This window comes from Diplodia seriata (assembly GCF_021436955.1).
Source record: "Diplodia seriata strain FDS-637 chromosome Unknown scaffold_6, whole genome shotgun sequence".
NCBI classification, from domain to species: Eukaryota; Fungi; Ascomycota; class Dothideomycetes; order Botryosphaeriales; family Botryosphaeriaceae; genus Diplodia; species Diplodia seriata.
The window spans coordinates 3,061,992-3,085,014 of record NW_027117313.1 but is presented as its reverse complement, the minus strand read 5'-3'; the positions used below and the strand labels follow the sequence as shown (position 1 = coordinate 3,085,014).

At 54.6% G+C, this 23,023-nt stretch overlaps 5 protein-coding genes across 5 annotated transcripts; 1 reads left to right on the top strand and 4 right to left on the bottom strand.

Annotated features, from left to right (window-relative positions):
* Positions 1–2,692: 2,692 nt before the first annotated feature.
* On the bottom strand, positions 2,693–3,302 carry SLS55_006785 (uncharacterized protein; the record flags this gene model as incomplete). Its single annotated transcript, XM_066778214.1, has 1 exon — positions 2,693–3,302. A coding segment is annotated over one exon (610 nt), but the record flags the coding sequence as incomplete, so codon positions are not given.
* Positions 3,303–10,105: 6,803 nt separating this feature from the next.
* Positions 10,106–11,174, top strand: SLS55_006784 (uncharacterized protein; the record flags this gene model as incomplete). The annotated part of the gene is made up of 2 exons (XM_066778213.1): positions 10,106–10,169; positions 10,249–11,174. 2 exons carry the CDS (start codon positions 10,106–10,108, stop codon positions 11,172–11,174), a joined length of 990 nt encoding a protein of 329 aa, XP_066632308.1.
* A 5,339-nt stretch (positions 11,175–16,513) lies between these two features.
* Positions 16,514–17,038, bottom strand: SLS55_006783 (uncharacterized protein; the record flags this gene model as incomplete). The annotated part of the gene is made up of 2 exons (XM_066778212.1): positions 16,514–16,955; positions 17,034–17,038. 2 exons carry the CDS (start codon positions 17,036–17,038, stop codon positions 16,514–16,516), a joined length of 447 nt encoding a protein of 148 aa, XP_066632307.1.
* Positions 17,039–17,286: 248 nt separating this feature from the next.
* SLS55_006782 (uncharacterized protein) lies at positions 17,287–18,595 on the bottom strand (the record flags this gene model as incomplete). Its single annotated transcript, XM_066778211.1, has 2 exons — positions 17,287–18,507; positions 18,587–18,595. 2 exons carry the CDS (start codon positions 18,593–18,595, stop codon positions 17,287–17,289), a joined length of 1,230 nt encoding a protein of 409 aa, XP_066632306.1.
* Positions 18,596–20,238: 1,643 nt separating this feature from the next.
* On the bottom strand, positions 20,239–20,742 carry SLS55_006781 (uncharacterized protein; the record flags this gene model as incomplete). Its single annotated transcript, XM_066778210.1, has 2 exons — positions 20,239–20,577; positions 20,734–20,742. 2 exons carry the CDS (start codon positions 20,740–20,742, stop codon positions 20,239–20,241), a joined length of 348 nt encoding a protein of 115 aa, XP_066632305.1.
* Positions 20,743–23,023: the final 2,281 nt, after the last annotated feature.

The following is a 23,023-nucleotide window of genomic DNA, read 5'->3' as shown; positions in this document are numbered from 1 at the left end:
AACCCTAACCCTAACCCTAACCCTAACCCTAACCCTAACCCTAACCCTAACCCTAACCCTAACCCTAACCCTAACCCTAACCCTAACCCTAACCCTAACCCTAACCCTAACCCTAACCCTAACCCTAACCCTAACCCTAACCCTAACCCTAACCCTAACCCTAACCCTAAGCAAGAACGCCTAACCCTAAGACTAAGACTATGGCTAAAGAAGAAAGTAGGCCCTTTAAAAAAAATCTTCTCTAGAAGACTATTACTCTTCTTCTAAAGTCTTAGATCTCTCTTACCCGCTAATCTATAACCTCGGCTTTATAGCTAGAGAATCTAACCTAATACTACCTTCTAAGAAAAGCCTCTAATACTACTAGCCGACTACTAGCGCGCGTATCGGATCCTTAGATATAGCTAAGAGTATAATAAATATAAGAACGTCTAACTCTAACTAAAGTTCTAATTTAAACCTTATTAATTTAGAGGTAACCGGCTTATTATATATCGTATAATTACGTAATATCTTCTTATCTAGTTATTATTATCCCCCTCTTATCTCTTTAAGATAAACCCTTCGGTTTAATCTATCTACTAAGCGACTTCGAAGCTTAGTAGAAGAAGTCTACTATTATAATAAAAGATTAAAATCTTTAGTTAATTATAAATTCTTTATAAATAAGTAAAGATCTTTATCTATTTACTTAGTATATATTACGGGCTACTATCGTAAAATTCTTATAGTATTTTACTTTAATTAGATAATATCTATCTATTTTACGAGTTATTTAGCCGGCTCTTTCTTTTTTTTTTTCTCTCTTTCTTCTCTAAAGGCTACTAGTACTAGTAGTACTATAGGCACTTAAATATACGGCCTACTAAGTAGTATATATATTAATATCTTTTTTCTTTTCTCTTTCTTTCTCTTCTTTTTCTCTAAATAATTAAATAAGTATTTTGTAAATAACTACGCCTTACGATCTTTAGTTAATTAGTTTAGCTAGAACTACAATCTTTATTTAATTATTTGGTTAAAATAATTAAAGCTTTGCAATTATATTTATTTGTTAACCACTCTAAGTACTAGCTATGTCTACGCGGTGGATTACGCTGGATACGTTAAGGAAAAGAACAGTCTTATGCACCGTGGCTAGAAAGAAACGCGCTTGGCTGTAGACGGCATGCGGCTCGTTATTAGGCTTCGTGGCTATATTGTCGGACTTGACATTGACTCTTCTAGTAACATGTATGTCGGTGTTACTGCTAAACTTTAGACTCTATCTGTTAAAGCATGTACTGTTGCGGAGCGTTTCTGTCTACCCACGCTGAAGTAAAGGACACGTGTTCTCTGTTTGTGGAGTCCGCTCAAGCCATCGCTTTGACGTCGTGCCAATCCCAAGCGAACGTGTACGTCGTCCAAGGCCTCAACATACTAGCATGGCTGGAGCTCGGCCGCGGCAACGGCACTTCATCCTGGATGTTCACCTCCATGGCTGGCGCAATGGTAGTGCATCAAGGGCTCCACGTCCAGGAGGAACCATGCCTGGCAGACCAGACCGCCGAGCCTCGCAGGCAGGAAAGAATACTCGCCTTCTCTTCCGCCCTCCACTCCATGGCCGCCGCCGGCTCCTCCATGACCGACCCGCTCCACCGCCTCCGCACCGCCCCGCACCTCGTCCCGACCATCCCGCCATTCATCATCTACCACGTGCTACGCGCCGCCTCGGTCTTACTGTTACTGGCCACTTCATCCACGTCGAGAGCATCCACCGTACCGGCGCCCAAGCGCATGGGTTTCTGCGCGCATGAAGCTTTGTCTTGAAGTCCTTGATGAGTCCAGCTGCATGTGGCGGGAACTAAGCGAGCGCGCCGTACGCAACGCAAGGGAGCTGGCGGCTAGGTGGAATGTAGTATGGGTGCTACCGCTAAGGTGGAGTGCGCCAGTAGCGGTGGCGGGTGCTGGAGACGGACCGTTTTCTATGGAGAGAGAAGGCGATAGTAGAAAGATTCAGTAATGAGATTCCATTTACACTTCTTGCAGAGGCGTTTCACGACAACAATGGAGCGGGTTCCAACGGATACGCGAGTCGAAGTTCGCACGGCCTGAGTCTTAGAGTCACGAGGGAAGGATTTCACGCGTAAGCCGGACCAGGAGTGGGATCCTTCAAGTGTCATTCAATTTGTGGCCGTAAGTGTGGGACATGGATCAATGTTCTATCGAAGTTGAAGCACTACTTGGACCAGTGCAAACCGTAATTGGGCGATGAGGCTTTTGCACGCTGGCATCTAATTCTGTTTCCAGTCCAGGCCAACCTTGTCAAGTGCTTGGCGCACTTCAGACATTGGATGGCTCTCGAAGAAATCTCTCAGAGTCATCGGTCTAACAGACGGATACTTTGCACCATCAAGAGGTCTCTCAAGGTACACCTGGCCATCGAGGATTACATGGCAACCCGCACTTTAAGAAAGATTAGCTTCGTAACACGTCTTAAAGGGACTTGGTAACATACAGAATGTAGTCTTGTTCGCCATTTCGGTGCGCAATGTTGTACAGATCATCGAGAGAACCCATTCTCTCAACCGCAGGCTCAACGCCATAAACAGACTTGAACTCGGAAACGATCTGATGCGTGGTCTTTCGGTCGCCGAGAACTGTACAAGGTAAGCACGTGGTGCGGGAATGAATAATGCGGTTCGTCACTTACACCTGAAAAAGCCAACGGCTTCACGGTCGAGCGCAATGTGCGCCACGTACTGGCCGGTCGTCTTGTAGGTGGTCATCTCCCAAGCCTCATCACCTGACCCGTAGTAGCGGAACTTCGTTTCCTCCGGATCCCAGAGGTAGGCCAGGTCGCTGAAAAGCGTCTCCGTGAGGATGCCATTCAAGACGTGAACTGCTTTGATCTTCTTCGTGTCGAGGTACTCTTTGATCTGGAGAATGGGATCCTTTTTCTGGAACTGTCCGACCTTCAGCTTGAGAAACTCGAGCGTGTAGTCGCTAGCGATGTAGCGCTCGACTCCCTCTTCTTCACACAAGTCGATGAGGAGCTTCTGCCCGTCGAGCATCACATCGTTGTCCGCGAGATAGCCGCAGACAACAACGTCGCAGCCTGTCACAAAAGACCGGATGGCAGCGGCATCGTCAACCTGACCTTGCGTGATGGTGACGCGGGGATCCGTTTGAAGTGGCGAGGGAAGACGGGTGGGATTGCGACAATATCCGCGAATAAGGACATCCGGATGTTTGAGCAGTTCCTGAGCCACACAAAGGGAGATTTTCCCCGTGATACCGGCGATGCCAACGGTGAGTACCATGATGGTCAGAGAACAGAGTGGAAAGCCAATTGAGAGAACAACTGCTGGGGATGGAACATTGGATGGAAGCCGGTCTGCCTCTATATAAATTGTTTTTACGGCTGACTCGTGGCCAAATTGACTATCTTCTGCTTAGTGGTCCGTACAACGTTCGTCCGGACACAAGATACACGGGCGGCTCTACGATGTCCCGGTGCAATTACGCTTCGGAACTCTCGCCAGTTTCGGAAGCGCAAGCGCTGCATCGACGTGAAACGATGCTGATGTAGCGGACGAAAAATGGCGGAAGGAGGTGTAGATCGGAGCATCTTTATTAAGCGTACAAAAAGTTTAACCATGACTTGGCGCCCCGTTCATCTTGGCGCTAGTCGAATACTAACAAACGCTTATATCTTGACCTCCTTTATCTCTAAGCTTAAATAATAGGTGGGTCTTCTATCGGAAAGAAAGTGGCCCGTCTTCCGTGCAACGGGACCGGATGGCTGGCAAGACATAATGGAGCATATTACATGATCCGTTGATGAAGCGCTACTAAATATGGCGATCGGAGCGCTTTGAACGCTGTACGCGATAATGGTTCCTGATGGACGACTATGACTGGTACAACGGTTCCGGTGGCTCTGGAATTGGCCGGAAGCATTTCTGCTTTGATGCCAAAACCAGCCAGTTGACACTGACGGGCTGTGTGGTAGATGGAACCTACTCGCCTGTTACAGTCGTCGAGAGTGACCCTTGATGTCGCGGAGATGCAAAAGGGCAGCCCTCACCTCTTGTCGGCCCAGCACCATCATCACGCGTCGGCAAGCTACACTCTCCACCATGGATGTCCACCACGAGATCTACACGGGCGTCTGAACTGACTGGTCGCACAACAAGTTGCTTGGTGCCACCCTTACGACCACGCGCACTCAGGGGAGCCTTCTCATTGCATTCATCTTCCTGTTTGTGGCTGTTGTCGGCATAAGTTTCTGGAGAATTTGTTGTTTCATACTCCATTACATCTACTCGACCGAAGCTTCGCGGGATGCAATATATCACCAGAGGCAAGCCGTCCTTCGCAACACTGCCAATGCGACCACGGGAACTGCAAGTCTGTTCTTGATCCTCAACTCCTGGCGGAAGAATCAGCCCCCGAGGAGGGCGTACCAACGCATTCTCCCGCTGCTGGCTTTCAGCTGCCTGACCCTGCGTAGCCAGTACCTTTTCCTCCCGGATCTCGACCACCACTGGCAACGCGGTACTCCTTGCAAGCACCAGCTGCGGCGTCATGTATCCTACAACAAATGTGTTAGACTTGGCAGACTTTGCAATCGTCTTCCAACCGTATCTTTCACAACGGCTTACATCGCTTTTCTCTCGGTGAACACGCTGCTTTTCCCCGGGCAGTCAGACGACCTCTGGTATGCTGCGCATGACTTTGCAGGCAACATTACCAATGTGATGACCAATCCGGGTGAGTCAATGGCCATGTACTGGAGCGACGAGCCTGCGTAGCCAATGGTACTCGTGCTGCAATACCAGCTATGCAAGCCTGGGCTGCCGGTCGAGAAGCGATGCACCCCACTCTCGTCGTTCGTCGATGCATACGACGCTGCCACGAGGTTGTGGCAAGACAGCGAGAGTAGCGGAGCATTCGAATGGTTCATGGCAATCCTGCAGGGACCGCAAGATCCGCTGATAGGACCGATCAAAGTTCTCGGACAGGCAGCATTGGACTCGAAGGCTCGGGTGGCGCAGGGCTTCATCGGGCCGCTTGCCGCAAACGAGTGGCAGCTTGACGTCGAGAAATGGACCAACATCACTCTTTCATCCATCCAGCAAAGCTTCGCTGAGGCAGCTACCGGTCCCCCGGATCCGAAGCAAAATGAATACCTGATCAAGCCCGAAGAGAGTTCCCAGAAACAGATGTGTAGAAATCAGGTAAGTCAAGGTTTCTTGCCACAGCGGTTGGAAGGGAGAGCCCCACTGACAAATGTCCGAACAGAAGATTCTCAGCACTGCATACACGAACTTCTCGGTGTTCGGTCTCGCCACGATCTTGATAGTTGGGGTTGTCATCATTCTCCTATCCTACACAATCGAGCCGCTCATAAAATGGATCCAACGTCGGCGTAACCTTGACACCTACGCGCGAGTCGAGTGGACCATGAACAAGACGCTTCAACTACAGCGGCTCGCTCACGAGGAGCTCGGGGTTGGTGCATGGCGTTAGGGTTCGACACTGACATTCCGGTGACAGAAAGGTTTCACAGGCTCGCAGTGCTAGACCTGAGCGATCGGAGTCACCCCCGCCTGAAGGCGCCACCGGCGCCGCTTGAGGATCTGTACAATGAGGAGTGTAAGGAAGGAAAGGGGCGTAAGCTGATTAAGATGGCGGAGACCATCCGCAGAAGGAAGCACGGCATAAAATCGAGGCTGAGGATGACGCTACGGCGAGATATCGTAAGCATTCAGCTAATAGTAGGTACATTGACATGTATCGCAAAAACTATGTTACGTATTCGTTGACGGAGATGGCGCTTCCTGAGTTTTTGTAGAGCATGGGAATGTCATCCATACGTTTGAACCTCCGCCTTTACTTCTCGTTCCGCCTTCTTCTTTCGCCTTAAGTAGAATATCAACGCAGCTGCGAGGAGCGCAATGCCAGCCACACCTCCTATAGCGATTCCAGCAATAGCACCACCGCTGATAGAAGAAGTGCTTGGTGTCTGACTATAAAAGGGTACCTGTGTGGCGGAAGACGCGGACGAACTTTGGACTTCTTCAGTGTAAGTAGCCCTAGTCATAGCTGTGCTGACGCTAAGACTTGAGTGAGTTGTAATAGTAGTGTCGCCAAGAAATGCGCCAGAGTAGCCCTGAAATGTCATTGCCGTGGTAGGCTCGGTACTGCCACAGTAAAACGAAGTGTAACGGCCATCGTCGGAATTGTTCTGGCCGCGTATAACTACCGTTTGACAGTAAGGACGTTCTTTATATTCACCACCACTTTAAGTAGGTAGTATTAGCAGCTTGAGCTGGAATCAACCATTATCTTGCACTTACCAGCCAGCCGTTCCAGCAGGCCTTGAGTTTGTGAAGCTGTCCAAGCATACAGTGGCGAAGATTGGTACCGATCCTTCAGGAGCACCGCATCCCCAAAACGGGTGTTCGAATGTAAGTGTCTTACCGCTAGCGCACGGTGTGACTGTATCGCCGTTGGGATACCAAAGGACAGTTTGAGAGGCGAGCCGGGCGAGGAGTAGAGAAGGTGACGGACCAGAAGTTGGTCTTGGCGACACCTGCCTTGGTTTGAGTCCGTGATCGAGGATTGCGGTTGCTTCAGGGCCAGGGAAAGCCAGCGCTTGAACCATTGATAGTAGCCCAAACAAAAACAAGTTGATTGCGTTGACAGGGTAAGTTGGCACTGCCATGATGAAGTGCTTGGTAAGAGGAAACATGAATGGGTAAATGACTCGACGCTCAGAGGTCAGATATCGAATATATATCGCCGTCGACGTTTTAGCAAATTTAATTCTCAGCCATTATTATTGTGAATGTCCAACCAATATGGCTTACCATTTTGACTGTGACCATGGTACTAACTCGCATATGGCAAGTACCAACCTCTAACGTGTGAGGCTGTGGATGAGTGCTAGCACCACGCCAGTGGAAATCCTCTATTATCATTATTATTAGTCGCGATTTGGCGGCTGAGCATTTCGCAGCTTCTATTATTATGCCGCGAACTCTACTGGAGACCAATTACCTCGTAAAGGTCAATCCTGAAGGAACGTGAGCACTCGCTCCACGCCTCGAGGCTGGGTCAAAAAGACGCGCTATGGATTAGACGGTAAGGATTCCTCCGAGATGCGTGTTGCTGAACCATGTCTCGCGAGAAGGCAACCACAAGGCAGAAACTAGAAGGAACACAGAGAGCCTTGCCAAGTCCGCACATGCAACGGACTAACAAACCCGGGCGTGGTTCAGTTGTACGTCCCAGCCGCACCCGGAGCCCAACTGCATGCGGCAACTCCCGCATGCGGCAACCGACAACCCCCGCATCCTGGCACCCCCCGCACATCCTAATGCTGCCTTCTGTACACAGCGGCGCCTCTTCCCCATGGCCTTGGACCAGGCACCTTGAAGTTGTTTCCCTCGTGCATACAATTTTCACAAACCCTCCAATGGTTTCGGGCATCACGGCGACCTGCGCCGTCATCAATACTTCGATCAAGTTGGCCCAGGTTGGCTTCGAGCTTCATGCTGTAAACGAACGCACAATACAACTGTTGGAACTCGGCGAGAGAGTGGATGCAACATTACAGCATGCCCGCACAATGCGGCGTCTCATCACGGCATCGCTGAGCTCTAGCGACAAGACCTGGATGGACAAGATTCTCGCAGGAGCAGCCGAAGCAATTCAACGAGTCGTCAGGCTCATAGAGCCAGCTAGGGTCGACCGAAAAATCAACGGAAGGCTCTCTTTGATGACCCGGGCGGTGTTTGTGTTACGCGACTCGCCCGAGGTGGTCGAAATCCTGGCCATGTTGAACATCCAGAACTCAGATCTCAACACCATGGTCCTAGCCTTGTACACCATTCAATCCGCGGTGGCTATGAGCCGAAATGTCACCGTGGCCCACAGCCCGGCCTTTCCTCCTCCACCGGCCAACCGATTTGCGGATACGAAACCTCCCCCACCTACGTACGAGCAAAGCGAGCGCAGGGATAGAAAAGAACCCCAGGCACACATACCGAACAATGGGCTGAGGACCCACCTGGATGCGTCTCAAATTGATGCACGCGCAAATACAGGCTGGAGCTCTGCCTCACCATTGAGGAGCAACTTTTCTTGGACGGAAGACATGGACGGACTACAGGTCTGTGATTCTGAGCCATCCGTAGCTCGATATGGACCGAAGATAACAGCCTCTTCGAGTGGAACTCACATCGAGTGCATCGAGCATGACGGCGGCCTCCACGTGTGCGATGATTGGGCGGTTCCAACCACTACAAAGTCACCTATCTCAACCAACACCCTTCAACAGACAGCGTCGGCAGTCCATCTAAGCGCTGATCCCGGGCCCAGCTTCAAAGGATCGAGATCGTTGCGAGGACGGCCTTGGCTTGCGCAACAGGCTGGTGACATTATTGGAAATACGGTCTGAATCAAAGTGTACCAGATACTCCACGGCAAGATGTTGGAAGGAGGAACATGATCAATAGAATTGCAACAATCTACAAACTATACACGACCAGAAACCTGTGCCTTAAAGCCTTGGTGCCAGGATAGTATGAAGAAGCACAGCGGGAGCTGGCAAAGGTGCTCCTTCTTCATCTGAAACCCTCAACAGGCCAGGCAGGACAACGTACTCTTCAGATGCGCCCTTCCACTGCCACGAATAGGCATAAGGCTGTGCAAACAGCAGCAGTGCCAGCTCAGCAGCCTGCTCAAGCAGCGCGACAAGGTGCGGATAGCGTTCCGAATCCCGAACGCACCATGGCTGGAACGCGTCAGTAAAGCGGGATGCCACTACCTCCATGGCGGCTTGGCGTTGGGTCAGGAAGGTTGGGTCTTTCCGTGGTACCGGTTGAAGGTAGACAGTGAGGACGCGCCACAGCGCCTGCGCGGGCATGGAGACTAAATAAGTATTAGTGGGCTTCTGATACATGTGATGTTGGGGAACAATATTCACCACTCCGAGTTCGATCGTTGCTTGAGTTGGTGCCAAACGACTGCTGAAGAGCCGACACTGCGGGAGGAAGAAAGTCGGAATGCACAAGTACGCCGGCCAGGCAACGTTTGATAAGATTGGTCCTGCGCCGGCCGTGTTGAGCGAGTAAATCGTGCAATGGCCGGTCAAGACTTGGCAGCGTATCCTCAAGCGTTTGCAAAGCCCCGTGGTTGACTACGGTGGACATTTGTTCATCGCTGTAGAAATTGGTAACGTGGGCATCCAGCTGATCCATCAGGATTCGCGCCTTCCGCCTCACTGTCCGATCGTCGACCGGCTCAGGAAGATGCTTCTGCCAGCTTTGCGGTTCTGCGACAGGGTCGTGGCTGTTTTTCGGTTCCCTAAGCATGCCGCTTGTCCTCAGTCGTTTTGGGTGCTTGGCTCTGTTGTGGCGAAAGAGCAGAGCGGCAATGACGAAGGTCAGCAATGAAGCACCCAAAGCGGCGCCAAGGATTGCTCCAGCCAAAGCCCCCGACGAAATTCGAAGGCCGCTTTGCCCAGCTGACCCAGGAGACGACGGTGTAGGGAGCTGGCTGATAGTCGAGGAGGACACTGTCGTAGTTTCCGGATCGGCGGTCGATGCATGCGCCGGCTGAATAGTAGAGGGCTCTGATAGAGAGTTCGAGGGGCTGTCTTGGATAGATGGTGTCGTGTTGGAGTCGTTGTCTGCTGATGGTCCTGAAGATTGAGGCACACCGCTCTCATGGTCGTTGTTTGGCATGTTGTTGAAGCCGCGACTGCCACCAACTTTGCCTTTGGTCATCGAGAGCAGCGGTCTCCCCTTCCTTTTCTAGACGCTTGTAGACCGCGTTTGTATTAGAAAAATTGAACCAGGCTATGTATGGAGAATCTGGACCATGATTCTGCGGGATTCAGCTTCCAGGCGGCAGTCACCGAATGGCTGCAATGGTCGGTCGATCGAAATAGAGACAACCACAATCTCACCTCGTCAGCCGCCACTGACTACGCGATTTAGACCGGCTCAATAATGGGAGTTGCCGGTAGGTCGCGAAGGTGTCGAAGGATTAGGCACTCGCTGCAATATTTCAATTCCGCCATTTCCAAGCAATAGTCCGCTACACAAGAGCAATGGAATCGCAAGGGAAAAGCCCCGATGTCATCATAGGCATCGACTTCGGCATGACATGTACAGGTAATGCGATACACTGCTGCGTCAATTCTCCATTACTTACAACCGAGTGTCATAGGCGTTGCCTACTCCTGTGGGCCAGATTGGCACCTCCCTAAAACGATTCAGAACTGGCCGGGGAAGTGTCTCGCGAACAAGGTTGCCACCACCATATCCTACTGCGATGGGAAACAGGATCCCGTCAGCTGGGGGTTCCAAGCCGAGTCTGGCTATGGCGAAGGAACCGACACGCAGAGGGACTTCAAGCTTTTCCTCGATCCCGCGTACCAGAATGGCTGCCACGGAGCACCCACCCCGACAGAGGCAGAGCAGTACTTTCGCGACTACCTGCATTGCATTTACAAATTCATCCAGCAGTATTTCAAAAGATCCCAGCCTCACTGGGCGACGAAAACAGTTGAGTATGTCTTCAGTGTCCCCACGACATGGAAGCACCCATCGATTGTTGCCGGTATCCAGCGAGCAATTCAAGCGGCAGGCTTCGGCAGTGCGAATGAACACACGGCCAGAGTCACTCTCACTGAGGCCGAAGCGGCTGCAGTGTACGTGGCCAAAGAAAATTACCAGACGGATGACGTCTTCATGGTCTGCGATGCAGGAGGAGGAACCACAGACGTCAACATCCTCAAAGTCATGGCATCGGGTCTTGGAGTGACCAGGTTGCAGCCTCTCAGCCATGTTGAAGGATTGCCAGTCGGATCCACTATCATTGATTACAAGATGGCTGCCATGATCGAAGACCGACTGAGGCTTTCCGGGTACCATTTTCAAACAGACGTGGGCGTCATCGCCGATGAGATGGTCAGAGACAAGTTCGAAATGTTCAAATGTTCCTTCGGCTCGGATGCTTCGAACCTGCCGTTTATCCCTCTGCCCGTTCCCGAGCTACCGCCGCGCTCGAACCACCCCCAAGCTGGGATCCAAGGCTCCGCAATCATGCTTCCGAGGTGTGTTAGAGAGAATGCGAGCCCGATGCAGCACACTGACGCGGATGCAGAGAGGACCTGAAGACTATCTTTGATGACATGTTTGACAAGCTAGCCAGTCTCATCGACGAGCAACTAGAGAGCTTGTGGCATAGACATGGAAGGGAGAGAGTGGTAAGCTTATAAATCCTCGCATCCTACAGCAGTCAGTCATATTGATGTTGCAAGTCCTATCTCATCCTTTCCGGCGGCCTTGGAAGTTCCCCATATCTGGGGCAACGTCTGAGAGAACGTTACGAGAGCAGGGTCGGAGTGCAACACCCGAACGCGCCCAGTATGAGAATCCTTTATGCTGCTGAACCGTAAGTAAGTGCCTGCGCTTTGGGTTATACATACTAAACGCAACAGTCAGCTTGCCGTATGCCATGGGTTGGTGATGGACAGAGTCCAAGAAATCGTATCGCGCCGAGGCACCTACACCGAACGATGCTGTCGTGTACGTATTCGTACATGTTGTTGCGGAAAGTAATTGCAATTGACCGAAACATCTTACAGGTCAGCTACGGAATCATCGTGCGAGAGCTCTACGATCCAAAGAAGCACTGTGGAGCGAACATCGAAAAGGACGAACGAGATAAGAAAACCTGGGCAAAGGACCAGATACACTGGCTCGTCAAACAAGTAGGTCGACTAGCAACTGTGAATGTGTCACAAGATACTGAATACTTGCAGGGAGAAGCCATATCAGTGTCGGAAGGCGTGAAGCACCTATACAGTCTCAAGCTCGGCCTTGGCTGCGAGCGCATGCCTTGGAAAACAAGGATCGTGATGTCCACATTGCCAAGTAAAGAATTACCGGATTCAATGCGGACTGGACTTGGGCAGGACAGCCGTGACGTGGCTGAGGTGTGCACGGTAGAGTCACAGCTTCATCATTCGGACATGAAGCTTATGAACCGCCATTGGTACAACTCGGGAGCTCAATACTGGCGTGCAGAGTTTGAACTTAGGATTGTAATCGGTCCCGCAGACCTTGTGTTTGAGGTATATGGGAAGGATGGAAATCGCAGTAAGAGCCATGACACCATTCGAGTTACCTGGAGCGAGGTAAAACCACCCTTACCTACTTGAGCATTCGACGCTATTGGCGTAACGTCTAGCTATTAACGAAGGGTGGAATCGTTCGAATAGTAGCTAGAGATAATCAAGTCGCTTATAGAAATGGTAGTAGACGATAATAAGAGGAGAAAATTCCGTCTAAATATATGCTGTTAATAGATTAGATAGGCGAAATTAATTAAAGAAACCTCTAGCAAAGCGATTAGCTAGAGCAATTTTCTTGAAAGTAGCTCTTATTCAATCGTCGTATAAACTAAACCTATAGCAATCAGCGGTGCTAGTAGGGTCCGTCGTCTGCCGCCGTAATATAACGCCGTACGCGAACGCAACTACGCCTTCGATGGCCGTAAGCGTGGCGCGGCCGGCTGTAAGGTCGGTGCCGCCGGATCGGCTTTCGTAGCTGCCCGTTGCTTCCTTCGACGTTGACTCGGGTGGGAAAGCGCTGGCCATATCCACCCCATACCAGCAACTAGTACGTACTCGGCAGTTCCGCAGGCGATCGAGTCGGGTCTTTGCTCTTGCCATGCATTTCCATAACCGAGTTATCAGGCATTTCCTTTGGCGGATCCGACTGCTCCAGTTCCGCGCGCTCAGGACGGCGCCGCGCCCGGCGTTTTGTCCTTAGCAGCAACACCCCCAGACACACGGCGGCGACGACTCCCAGCGCGCCAACCCCAACACCGACACCAATCCCCGCTTTCGCACCCGTACTCAGCCCCGCCGCCTGCCCTCCGCCTTCCACGCTCCCACCCCTCGCCGCGTCCGTCGCTTCCGCCGACGTCGACGGCGCCGTGCTCGCGGCAGTGATGGCGGCTGTAGCCCACGTCGGGTCCGTGGCCTGCCGGCGCACGATGACGCCGTACGCGAACGCGGATGCTGCGTCCTCAGTGGCGGTGAGCGTGGCGCGGCCGGTCGTGACGTCGGTGCCGCCGGAGCTGCTTTCGTAGCTGCTCACGGTCATGGTGTCGCCGGCCGTCAGGGCGGACTTGCAGGCGTATTTGATCGTCGGCGCCTCGTTGCGGCCGCCGCGGCACGTCCAGGAGCTGTTCGTTTTCTGTTGGTGAGCCGGGGACGCGAGAGGCACATTGGGGGTAGGGATTTAGGAGTGCTTACGTCGGGCAGCAGGTTCCTATTGTTGTCACGACGTCGTTGCTTGTTATGGGGGCGCTGCAGTCGACGGTGTGGCCGGACGGGCAGATGCCGGGCGAGTAGAAGCGCGATTGCGCCCATTCGTAGCTGGAGGGGAGACACGAGTCGTATTGCTGTTGGCCGGGGAGGCCCAGGATGACGCCGGGGAGGCCGCCGAGCTCGGTGTGGAAGCCGAGCGAGGAGTAGCATTCGGATGATGCTGGGGTGAAGGTGGTGGTCAGGGGCCCGATGTTCGAGTTATTTGTTGACATGACGCGGGATGTGGAGGATGGGGATGGGACTGGCGACAGGGTGAAGTGGAGAAGGACAAAATGATATACGCCGGCGGAAAATCTTGACCCCAAAACCAATCCCACTCCAGGCTTCAGCTCTGCCTTTTCTAGCTGTGGGGTTCTGCCGCTCTAGTATCGAGCCCTTCCGTTCTTGAATCGATGTGCATACGCGCCCTGTTATATGGGAAGGGTGTTGGGACATGATTGGCCAGTCACCCCGTTCATCCCTTGGCAGACTCCGCGCTTGGCAGCCGGTTGTCCCGAAAGCGTAGCTACTCGGTGTGTAAGCACGCTTATGCAGTGCGCGATCAAAGAGATGCTAGAGCGGGAGGAAAGAAAGGATCATGGTTGGTCAACTCTTGGTTGATCGCTTCCCATCCTGTGACGTGATGGATATTCCTCTGCGATGGCAAATATGCATGATTCGGCTCACATGGTCGGTAGAGCCCGGTCTGACAATGGCAAAAACCACATCGCCTAGGAGGGTAGTACATTATCTACTAACGTGGTGTCCTTTTTCCATGGGCTTACTAAACTATACCTTTCAAGCACCCATCTACGTCCCACTCCGCGCCATATCACCGGATCCCTGGGATGGTAATGCAACGTCTCATGTGCAAGTAGAAAACTATAGCAATACGCCATTAATCTAATTCTTAAGTAACGGACATGGGCTGACGTAGACAGCACTCATAAGTGAGTTGTCGCAGACGATGCGTAAGATTGCGGCGAGCATGGCTGGCTCGATTGGTCGAGATTCTACACACTTGCTAAAACTAATGAAGAGTCGGCGGCACTGCTCTCGGGGAGAAAGAAAGACTTTGGAAGGGCGATGCTTACGTATGATGACTGTCCCATTGCTGTCTCTCTCGGCGCCTCCTACGAAGGTGTATTTCCAAGCTTCCGCGTTTGGGAGCACCACCAGGTTAACGATGGGGGCGCCCAGAGCTCGCATCGTCTCAAACGTGGCCTCTAACCTAGCGTTAATGGGGCTCCTGTATCCTTGGGCAGGCTGATTTCAGAAAGGTTCTCTTGGAATGCCGATCCGTAGGCCTTGAAATTCACTGTCGCCGAGGAATTGTGTGTAATTCTCGCGCCGAAACGGGTCCGCTGGCGCCGAGTACGCATCCTCGGGATCGTGAGCTGCTATGACCTCGAAAATGGCAGCAATGTCCTAGATCGATTTGGCCATGACGCCTGTCGTGTCCTGGGAGGAGGAAATGGGAACGACGCCGCTCCTACTCGTGATCCCAGTCGACGGGCGTAAGCCGAAAAGTGCCGCGCGATTCGAGGGGCTGATGACGCTTCCTTCAGTGTTAGTACCAAGTGCTGCGGCGGCGAATCCGGTAGATACTGCGACGGCAGAACTCCCAGAACTACCACTGGGATCGCCGCCAGCTGCGAAACCACTAACGACATAAGCAGACTGACACTGGCCGCCTCTGCCGCTTTACGCAGAAGTAACCGCACCGCGGATTCCCGCAAACTAGGTCGTTGATTAGTTCACACACAAAATGGCCGGGCTTGTCGAAGCTTATCTTATCCATGTTCGCCTTTCCCAAAATCAGCGCACCAGCCGTGCGGGGCATGCTGACGACAAAGGCATCCCCCTTGGCCTGGGATTGCAACAATGCGTATGACCCTGCAGTTGAATTTATGCCGAGTTCCACGTCGGTGTTGTAATCTGGTGATGTCAGGACAAGGCTTCTTTCCGGTTCGACTTACTCACTGTCTTTGACCACGATCGGAAGCCTATGAATAAGGCTTTTGACATTGCCAGCTGCACGTTCCAGGTCTAACTGGCGGGTGATCTCTCTGGCGGTCGGGGCCACCTCAATAATAGCCCGGAGCTCCAATCCTACGGACGTCAGATGGGCATTGGCATTATGGCATCACGCTTACCTTGGTGATTGTCTGCCTTAATCCGGGCAATGTAGGCGTCGACTAGTTGAAGGGAAGTGGTGTTGCCTGTAGAGAGAGCAGTGGCAATCTCGGCGGCCGAGGCAGAAAGCAGGTTGATGCCATTGAGAAACACGGGGTACGTGGAATTAACACTGCTCTGGGCAGCAGTGGCGAAGAAAGCCAATGTGGCCGGCAGGATTCTGGAAACCTTTATGACGGTTGCTCTGCCCTAAGCATGGGCGGCGGCGAGGGTCTAAAACTCAACACTATGCCAAGAATCGTAACTTAATATCTGGGTAAATTGCAAGTAGTTTAATGCAAGCAGACCCTTAGCCTTAGCAAGCTAACTCGTCACTGAAATATAGGCAATCTAGTACTTCGGAAGGCTTGAAATGGCAAGCCGGTTTGACTGGGAGCCCTGATTCATATTGCACTGATTCTTCGTATTCGTGTATCCCCAAACCCGTGCAATACGCGTATAGACCACACAGCCACGACACGAACGCCGGACCCCTCAATTCGACCCAATAATTCAAGCCTTTCAGATACAAAAGGTTCTTGAGACTCACGGAAAGGGAGCAAAGAGCAACTTTCCATTCTCCCGCCCCCGCTCCCTCCCACAACGCGCATCACCAAGAAACTCCACCAACAACACGACCCCGATCCACCACAATGCGCCACGGACACGCACTCTACGCCTACCGCCCGTCCAAAGCAGGCGCGGTGATCTTCTGCATCCTCTTCATCGGGGCCACAGGCCTCCACATGTGGAAGATGGCGCGCCGCAGGAGCTGGTTCATGACCGCCTTCGTGATCGGAGGAATACGTAAGCCGCCGCCGCCAACCATCCCTCACACCACCCACCATTCCTTCCACCCCTCTCCCCTATCCCCACACCTTTCTCTCCGCTGACTCGAACCGCAGTCGAGTTCATCGGCTACGCGTGCCGCTCGGCCTCGGCGTCGCAGCCGTTCAACGACTACACGATATTCCCGTACGCGATCCAGAACACGTACCTACTCCTGGCGCCGACGCTGTTCGCGGCGAGCGTGTACATGACGCTCGGACGGGTGGTCTTGCTGACCGGGGGCGAGGGGCGGTCGCCGGTGGCGCGGGCGCGGATGACGAAGGGCTTCGTGACGGGGGACGTGGTGTGCCTCTTGGTGCAAGGGGGCGGCGGGGGGATGAGCACGGCGGCCGCGCTATCGGGGATGAGTGGCAACCCCATCAGCAGCAGTAACGAACTGTTGGCGAATGCCGGGAAAGGGCTGACCATCTTCGGGCTGGTGGCGCAGGTGGTCATGTTCGCGGGGTTCGTGGGGGTGGCGGGCGTGTTCCATTCGAGGTTGAACAAGTGGCCGACGGCGGGGTCGATCGCGCCGGAGCGTGTGGCGCGGTGCTGGCGGCGGGTGATGGGCGCGCTGTATCTGGTCAGCGCGCTGGTCATGGTGCGGAATCTGGTTAGGGTCGTCGAGTACTGCCAGGGCAGCGGCGGGTACATCATGACGCACGAGGCCTTCATCTACGTGTTTGACGCGTTGCCGATGCTGGTGTCGATGGTTGTGCTGGCTGTCGTCTATCCCGGGGAGTTGACGGTTTTGCTAAAGGAGGGAAATGCACATGGTGGAGCGTATGTCAGCGACGAGCTTTTGTCGGACAGGAGCACTGGTTCTCGGAAGGGTGGAGTTCATGACACTGTCCAGCAAGCTTAGAGGGAAGCTCAGCAAGAGCAGGGTACATTCATTGTAGATCTCATTCCATTACAATGGCATTTGGCCACTCCAACCACGGCCGCCAATATCTCCCGAGCAATGTAGTAATTGCGCCAACCACCCTCCGGCCAAGTCCGCCGATGATCCAGAGCTCCTGGTGCAAGTGCAGCAAAGCTGCGTAATGGGCAAGGATGATCAGTGCTTCAGGGCGGCGCTGCTGGAGCAGGGCAACAAAGTCAACAGCCAGCATTATCGGCCATGCGAACACGGCAGCTGGAGATGGGAGCGTCTGATCTCGCGGCTGCCGTCGGGCAAAGTCAAAGGCCCATTTCAGGTGTCGGACAGCATCCTCGTAGGAGCCTAGAGCTTCCGTGGATGTACCTGCCTCTTTAAGATGGCGCAGAAGCTGCTGGAGTTGAGCGCAGTCTCCTTCGGCGCCCTGGCCATGCTTCTCGAAGTGCTGGATATCCTCTTGCATCGGAGTCACAAAGTTGTTCAGACCCGACTGGGACAGGCAGCTCCAGGACGCTCCTATCACGGCGCGCACGCCTCTGTGTACATCGACGTATTCGATGAAGCTGTCGAGCAAGGCGGCGTCGTCAATGTTGCCATCCTGGCAGGACACGGATGCCTCGGCGAGCATGTAAATGCCTACCAACGACGAGAAGAGCAGGGTCGGTACGGCCGAGGCCGGTGACACGTCGAGTGGCTGAGGTGTTGCATTGAACAGCTCCAGGGCTCGTGACTGGAATGCGGCGGCGTCATTGCGATGGTGAAGGTGAAGGGCGGCCAGAGCAAGCATCGAGTGTAGGAGATGCGGGCACCTCAAGGCGGCAGACATGCCGCTGAGGGTGGTTTCGCCTTCTCCCAGCACGGTGGATGACCAGCCGATCGAGTTGCGGGTGACCAGTAGGAAGTGGGAAAGGTACTGAAAGTGGCGCACATTGATGGTCAAGTCGTCGGGAAAGATTTGGGTGGATTCGGATAGTGGAACCGCGAGAGGATCGCCGCCGGCGTGTGCGATGCTTTGGGACTGGGCACTCGATGCCGGAGTATCATAGCTGGGCACATGTAGGAATGCGTCCGATGAGGGCGAGCGAGGGGTTGATCCAAGTCCGGCGGCTGACGAGCTGGTTGTTGGCGTTGGTGCGGCCGAGCTTCCGACAGTGGATGGCGAACGCGGCGGGCGGGAACTCTCGCCGTATACGCAGTCGCGTTCTGAGATACGGCAGTTGGTGCATGTTGGACGCCGCTCATCGCACTGGCGAATGGCGGGTTAGCCGGACATAGTCTAGAACAGATGGTGACCGGGAACTACCTTGATGTGCCTACGCTTGCACGTTAGACATCCCTGGCGAGATTTGGTATGCGATCTTCGAGCCATTATTATTGCAAAGAGCGGGAGAGGATTGTGCAGGAACGAGGCAACACGGATGGCGTCCTTGAATAGGAGGGTTATTAGTCTATGTATACGCGGATACGCGTATTCGTGTCTGAAAGCGGATACGCGGATCCGCACTAACCTTACGGGCAGCGCCACAATGAACTACTCTCCGGCTCTTAGACTTGTTCGGCCTTCCTTCCTTGTCCCACATCTGTAGGCAGTCTTGGATCTGAAACACCAAAGTAACTCATCCCGCCGTCGCTTCTGCCACTCCCGTTCATGCCACGGCATGCTTCGGGTTGCCGAGAAAGGTACTAGTCCGGCCTGACCCTGAACAGACCCAGATCAGACAGCTACCCTTCATGATGAAACACAGGATCCGAGAGACCCATAGGAGGAGTGTCCCCGTCCGAACCAAGCCATGTGTACACAGACAACGCAGCGCAGTCACGTGCTGGAGCATGAGTCAGCAAGATTGATAAGATAGCGCTCGGCCCATCACACCACCGCCGTCCCTCTTCCCTCACCATCGCCTCATCCCAACGATTATTCGCCAACCATGGCATCAAGTGACGCAGACGGCGCCCATACGCCACTACTAAGCAGCACGCCCTGCCCGCCAGAAGCCCAATCCCGCGCGGCTTCTCCGCAGCCCGAGCATCGCCAGCGCGCCGACGATGAGGCAGCATTCGAGTACATGGCCGACCATGCACCGCCCGGGACGTCGACGCTGCCGACGGCGGCGGCGGTGCGGAAGCGGCTGTACTTGTCGCACTTCCTGTCGACGTGGAACGCGCGCGTGTTCGAGTTCGGGGCGGTGCTGTACCTCGCGACCATCTACCCGGGGGACCTGCGGCCCATGTCGGTGTACGCGCTGTCGCGGCAGGCGGCGGGGGCGGTGCTGGGGCCGGCGGTGGGGCGGTACATTGACGGCGGCGACCGGCTGGACGTGGTGCGGCTGTCTATCGGTGCGTGATTGATGCCGCTGCTGCTTCTCCCAGGGAACCATGACGATGACGATGTGTGTTCGCAGTGCTGCAGAGGGTGACGGTGGGCGCTTCGTGCGTGCTGTTCTGGCTGCTGGCGACGGGGCGGTGGTGGGGGAGTGGTTGGATGCGGTGGGGGGCGCTGGCCGTGCTGGCGGCCTTCGCATGCGTCGAGAAGCTCTGCGCCATCATGAACCTGGTGGCGGTGGAGCGGGACTGGGTGAGTAGTCGAGTTCCCACGCGCTGCACGTCTTCTTCCGTCCCATCACTCACTGTTGTTGAAAAGGTCATTGTGATTGCGGACGGGGACGAAGGAGCGCTGCGAGGTAAGGCACCGCCAGGCACCACGCGCCTCCCGTCCACGACAGACAGCGAACTAACCACGGGCGGTAGTCCTGAACGCGCAGATGCGGCGGATCGACCTCGTGTGCAAGCTCTTGGGCCCGTTCTTCATCGCCATGCTGGACGGCGCCGCGTCGACCTCACTCGCCATCCTCGTCAACCTCGGCATGAACCTCTTCTCCATCCCCGTCGAGTACTTCGCCATCGCCCGGGTCTACCGAACCGTGCCGGCGCTGCACCAGCCCAAAAGCCGCCCACGCGACGGACCGGTCCACCACCACTACCACCGCCCGGGCATCGGCGCCCGCCTGTTCGCCGGAATCCGCGGCGCGCTGGACGACGTGCGCGCGTACTTCGGGCACGGGTGCGTGCTGCCGTCGTTCGCGGGGGCGCTGCTGTACCTGACGGTGCTGTCGTTCTCGGGGCAGATGGTGACGTACCTGCTCTCGGCGGGGTACGGCTCCGTCCACATCGCCGTCGCGCGGACGGTCAGCGTCGGGTTCGAGCTGAGCGCGACGGTGGCCGGGCCGGCGGTGATGGGGCGCATCGGGGCGGTGCGGGCGGGGATTTGGTTCGTGACCTGGCAGTCGCTGTGCCTGGGGGGCGGGGCGGCCGTGTTCTGGTGGGGGACGGCGGCGGAGACGAGGCCGGTGGTGGCGGCGAGCGGGCTGGTGGTGGGCGCGGTGCTGAGTCGGGTCGGACTGTGGGGGTATGATTTGTGTGCGCAGGTCATTGTGCAGGAGGTACGTATGTATGGGGGAAGAGTTGGGGATACGTTGTGCATGATGGCTGATCTTTGACGCGACGGACAGGAGGTCGAAGCGGAGCGCAGAGGCGCGTTTTCGGCCGTCGAAGCGTCGTGGCAGAGCGCGTTCGAGCTGTGCTCGTATGCGTCGACCGTTGTCTTCTCCCGCCCCGACCAGTTCCAGTGGCCGGTGCTGCTGAGCTGCGTGGCTGTCTTCAGCGCCGGCGGGCTGTACGCTTCCTTCGTGAGGATGAGGAGGGGCCATCTGCTGCACTTCTCAAAGTGTATCGAGCACAGGGCAGCCAAGCCGAGGCAGGATGGGCCGGCGGCCTACGAGAGGCTTGTGCAGTCGCCGAATGTCTGACTTTGGGGTGACTTGCTCTGAATTGCCTCGCAATAGTGGCTGCAAACAGCTTTCACGTGCCGTACAAAGGTAGATAAGACTAGGGTGAAAACGTAGATGGGATCAGATGTGAGTGGGATGATGTAATGTCTTATGGCTTTCGTACACGCTACTTGATGTACATGCCGCGTCTTCCAACATTGCTCCAAAGAGTGTGGTATCGCAAATCCAAAGCCAAAAAGAAAAGAAAAGTAAGAAAGAAAGAAAGCGCCGACTCCATGTACACGAACCCCCAGCATCTTATTCCTTTTCACGTCTCTTCTTCCTCGCCTTCGCTTAGCTTGTGCAGCTTCGGCAATTTCGTATCTGCAGGGTTCTGTCAGCCGAAGGCGAACACGGGATGAGCGCGAGGGAAGAGGGGATCGTACCGGTGCTGAGAATCCTCTTCAAGCGGCTTCCTATCGATTTGTGTCGGTCTTTCTCGTCGAACCCGTTCCCATCGGCCTCTCTGTCCTCGGCCGAGGAGTCGCTGGACACGGATCCGTGACCCTCGCGGCCCGGGGCGTTCTCAGCGGCGTGGTGATGCGGGGCCTCGACGGCCTCCTCGCGGTCCGAGTCGAAGTTGCCGTCGAAGTCGGAGGCCAAGGACTCCTTGAGGTCTTTCGGGAGCTTGATGGCGTATCCTGTCATGATTGCGGGGTATTTGCGGCGTTTCGTTGTTCAGTCCGAGTGTACGTGGGGTAGGGAAGGGGGAGGTTGACGTTGAGGCAGCACAAAGCGCGGGGCAGAATCATGAGAGCGTAGGGCAGGCCTTATAGCTGCGAATCACCAGGCCATAATATTTTCCGCCCGCGGCCCAGGTGCCCGCACGACGGGAGGTGCAACACTGCCTCCCTTGGCTTACGCAGCCGGCGGCGCCCATTGGCCGGCCAAGGGCGTTGTGCCCGTTGATGAATCATTGCCGAGCGGACCGTCTGTCTCGTCCCGCTCCGCCATGCCCTGCAGCTTACTTCCCGCCGGGCGCGGCGGTGAAATGGTGCGTGTGTGCGTGTTGCAAAAGCAGCGAGAGTAGCTGGATTCTCCGCTGCTCTCCACGACTCCAGTCCCGCTGCTTCGGCGACCCGCGTCGAACATCTACATAGACGGCTTGGGTATCTGCCGGCATGCACGGAGTTACCTCCGAGATATCAATGCGACTGTGATCCTGATGAAAGCCGCAAGTGTCAGCCCCGCGTTGCGGCGTTTCTGACTGGCGACGCCTTCGCCGTGGGCGTGTAATACCATCCCACCCTTAGCAATAATCCAACTTGCGACGGAGAAAGCAGGCCGGGCGTAAGACGCCAAATGCCATCGAACCTCGTTTCTCGATAGCAATGAACGCCGTTCCCGAGTCCGTGCAATGTTGTGTCTCTCGCTGCGACATTCTGTATGGCGTTTTTTTTGGCGGGCGGGGGTCAAGGTGCGGGGAAGAGCGAGCGCGCGGCCAAGGCTTCTGGCCCGAGCCAAGCTTCAAACGCCCCGGCGCATGATGTATTTGGCTGATTGGCGAAAACGCCCCTGGATTTTGGATGCCAATCGCGATGATCTGAGCAAGCCACCGGGCTTCACGTGGCGCATCGGACGCGGATACCCAAGATCCTGACGGTACCACCGTTTAGTAAATGAAGGTTAATGCGCAGTAGTAGCCATCATTATTGGTATTTTTGTTTTGCCAGCCGTACCTGCATCGAGCGCATGAGAATTGGTGAGACATTGGTATGTAGGCTCGAAACGCTGCAGCTCAAGTCCGCGGCAATTCATTGGCGGGGGATCGGAGATGAGATGTTGCCTGAAAGGAAACTTCCGGCCCGGGAAGGTGGAGGCGAAGTTCGCATGATACATCATTTGGTCCATTGGCTCTCGAGCGAGATAAGACGACGTTGTTTGAAAATGTATGTTACTTCGCACCGTCTATGTAAGATATTTACACCTCCTCCA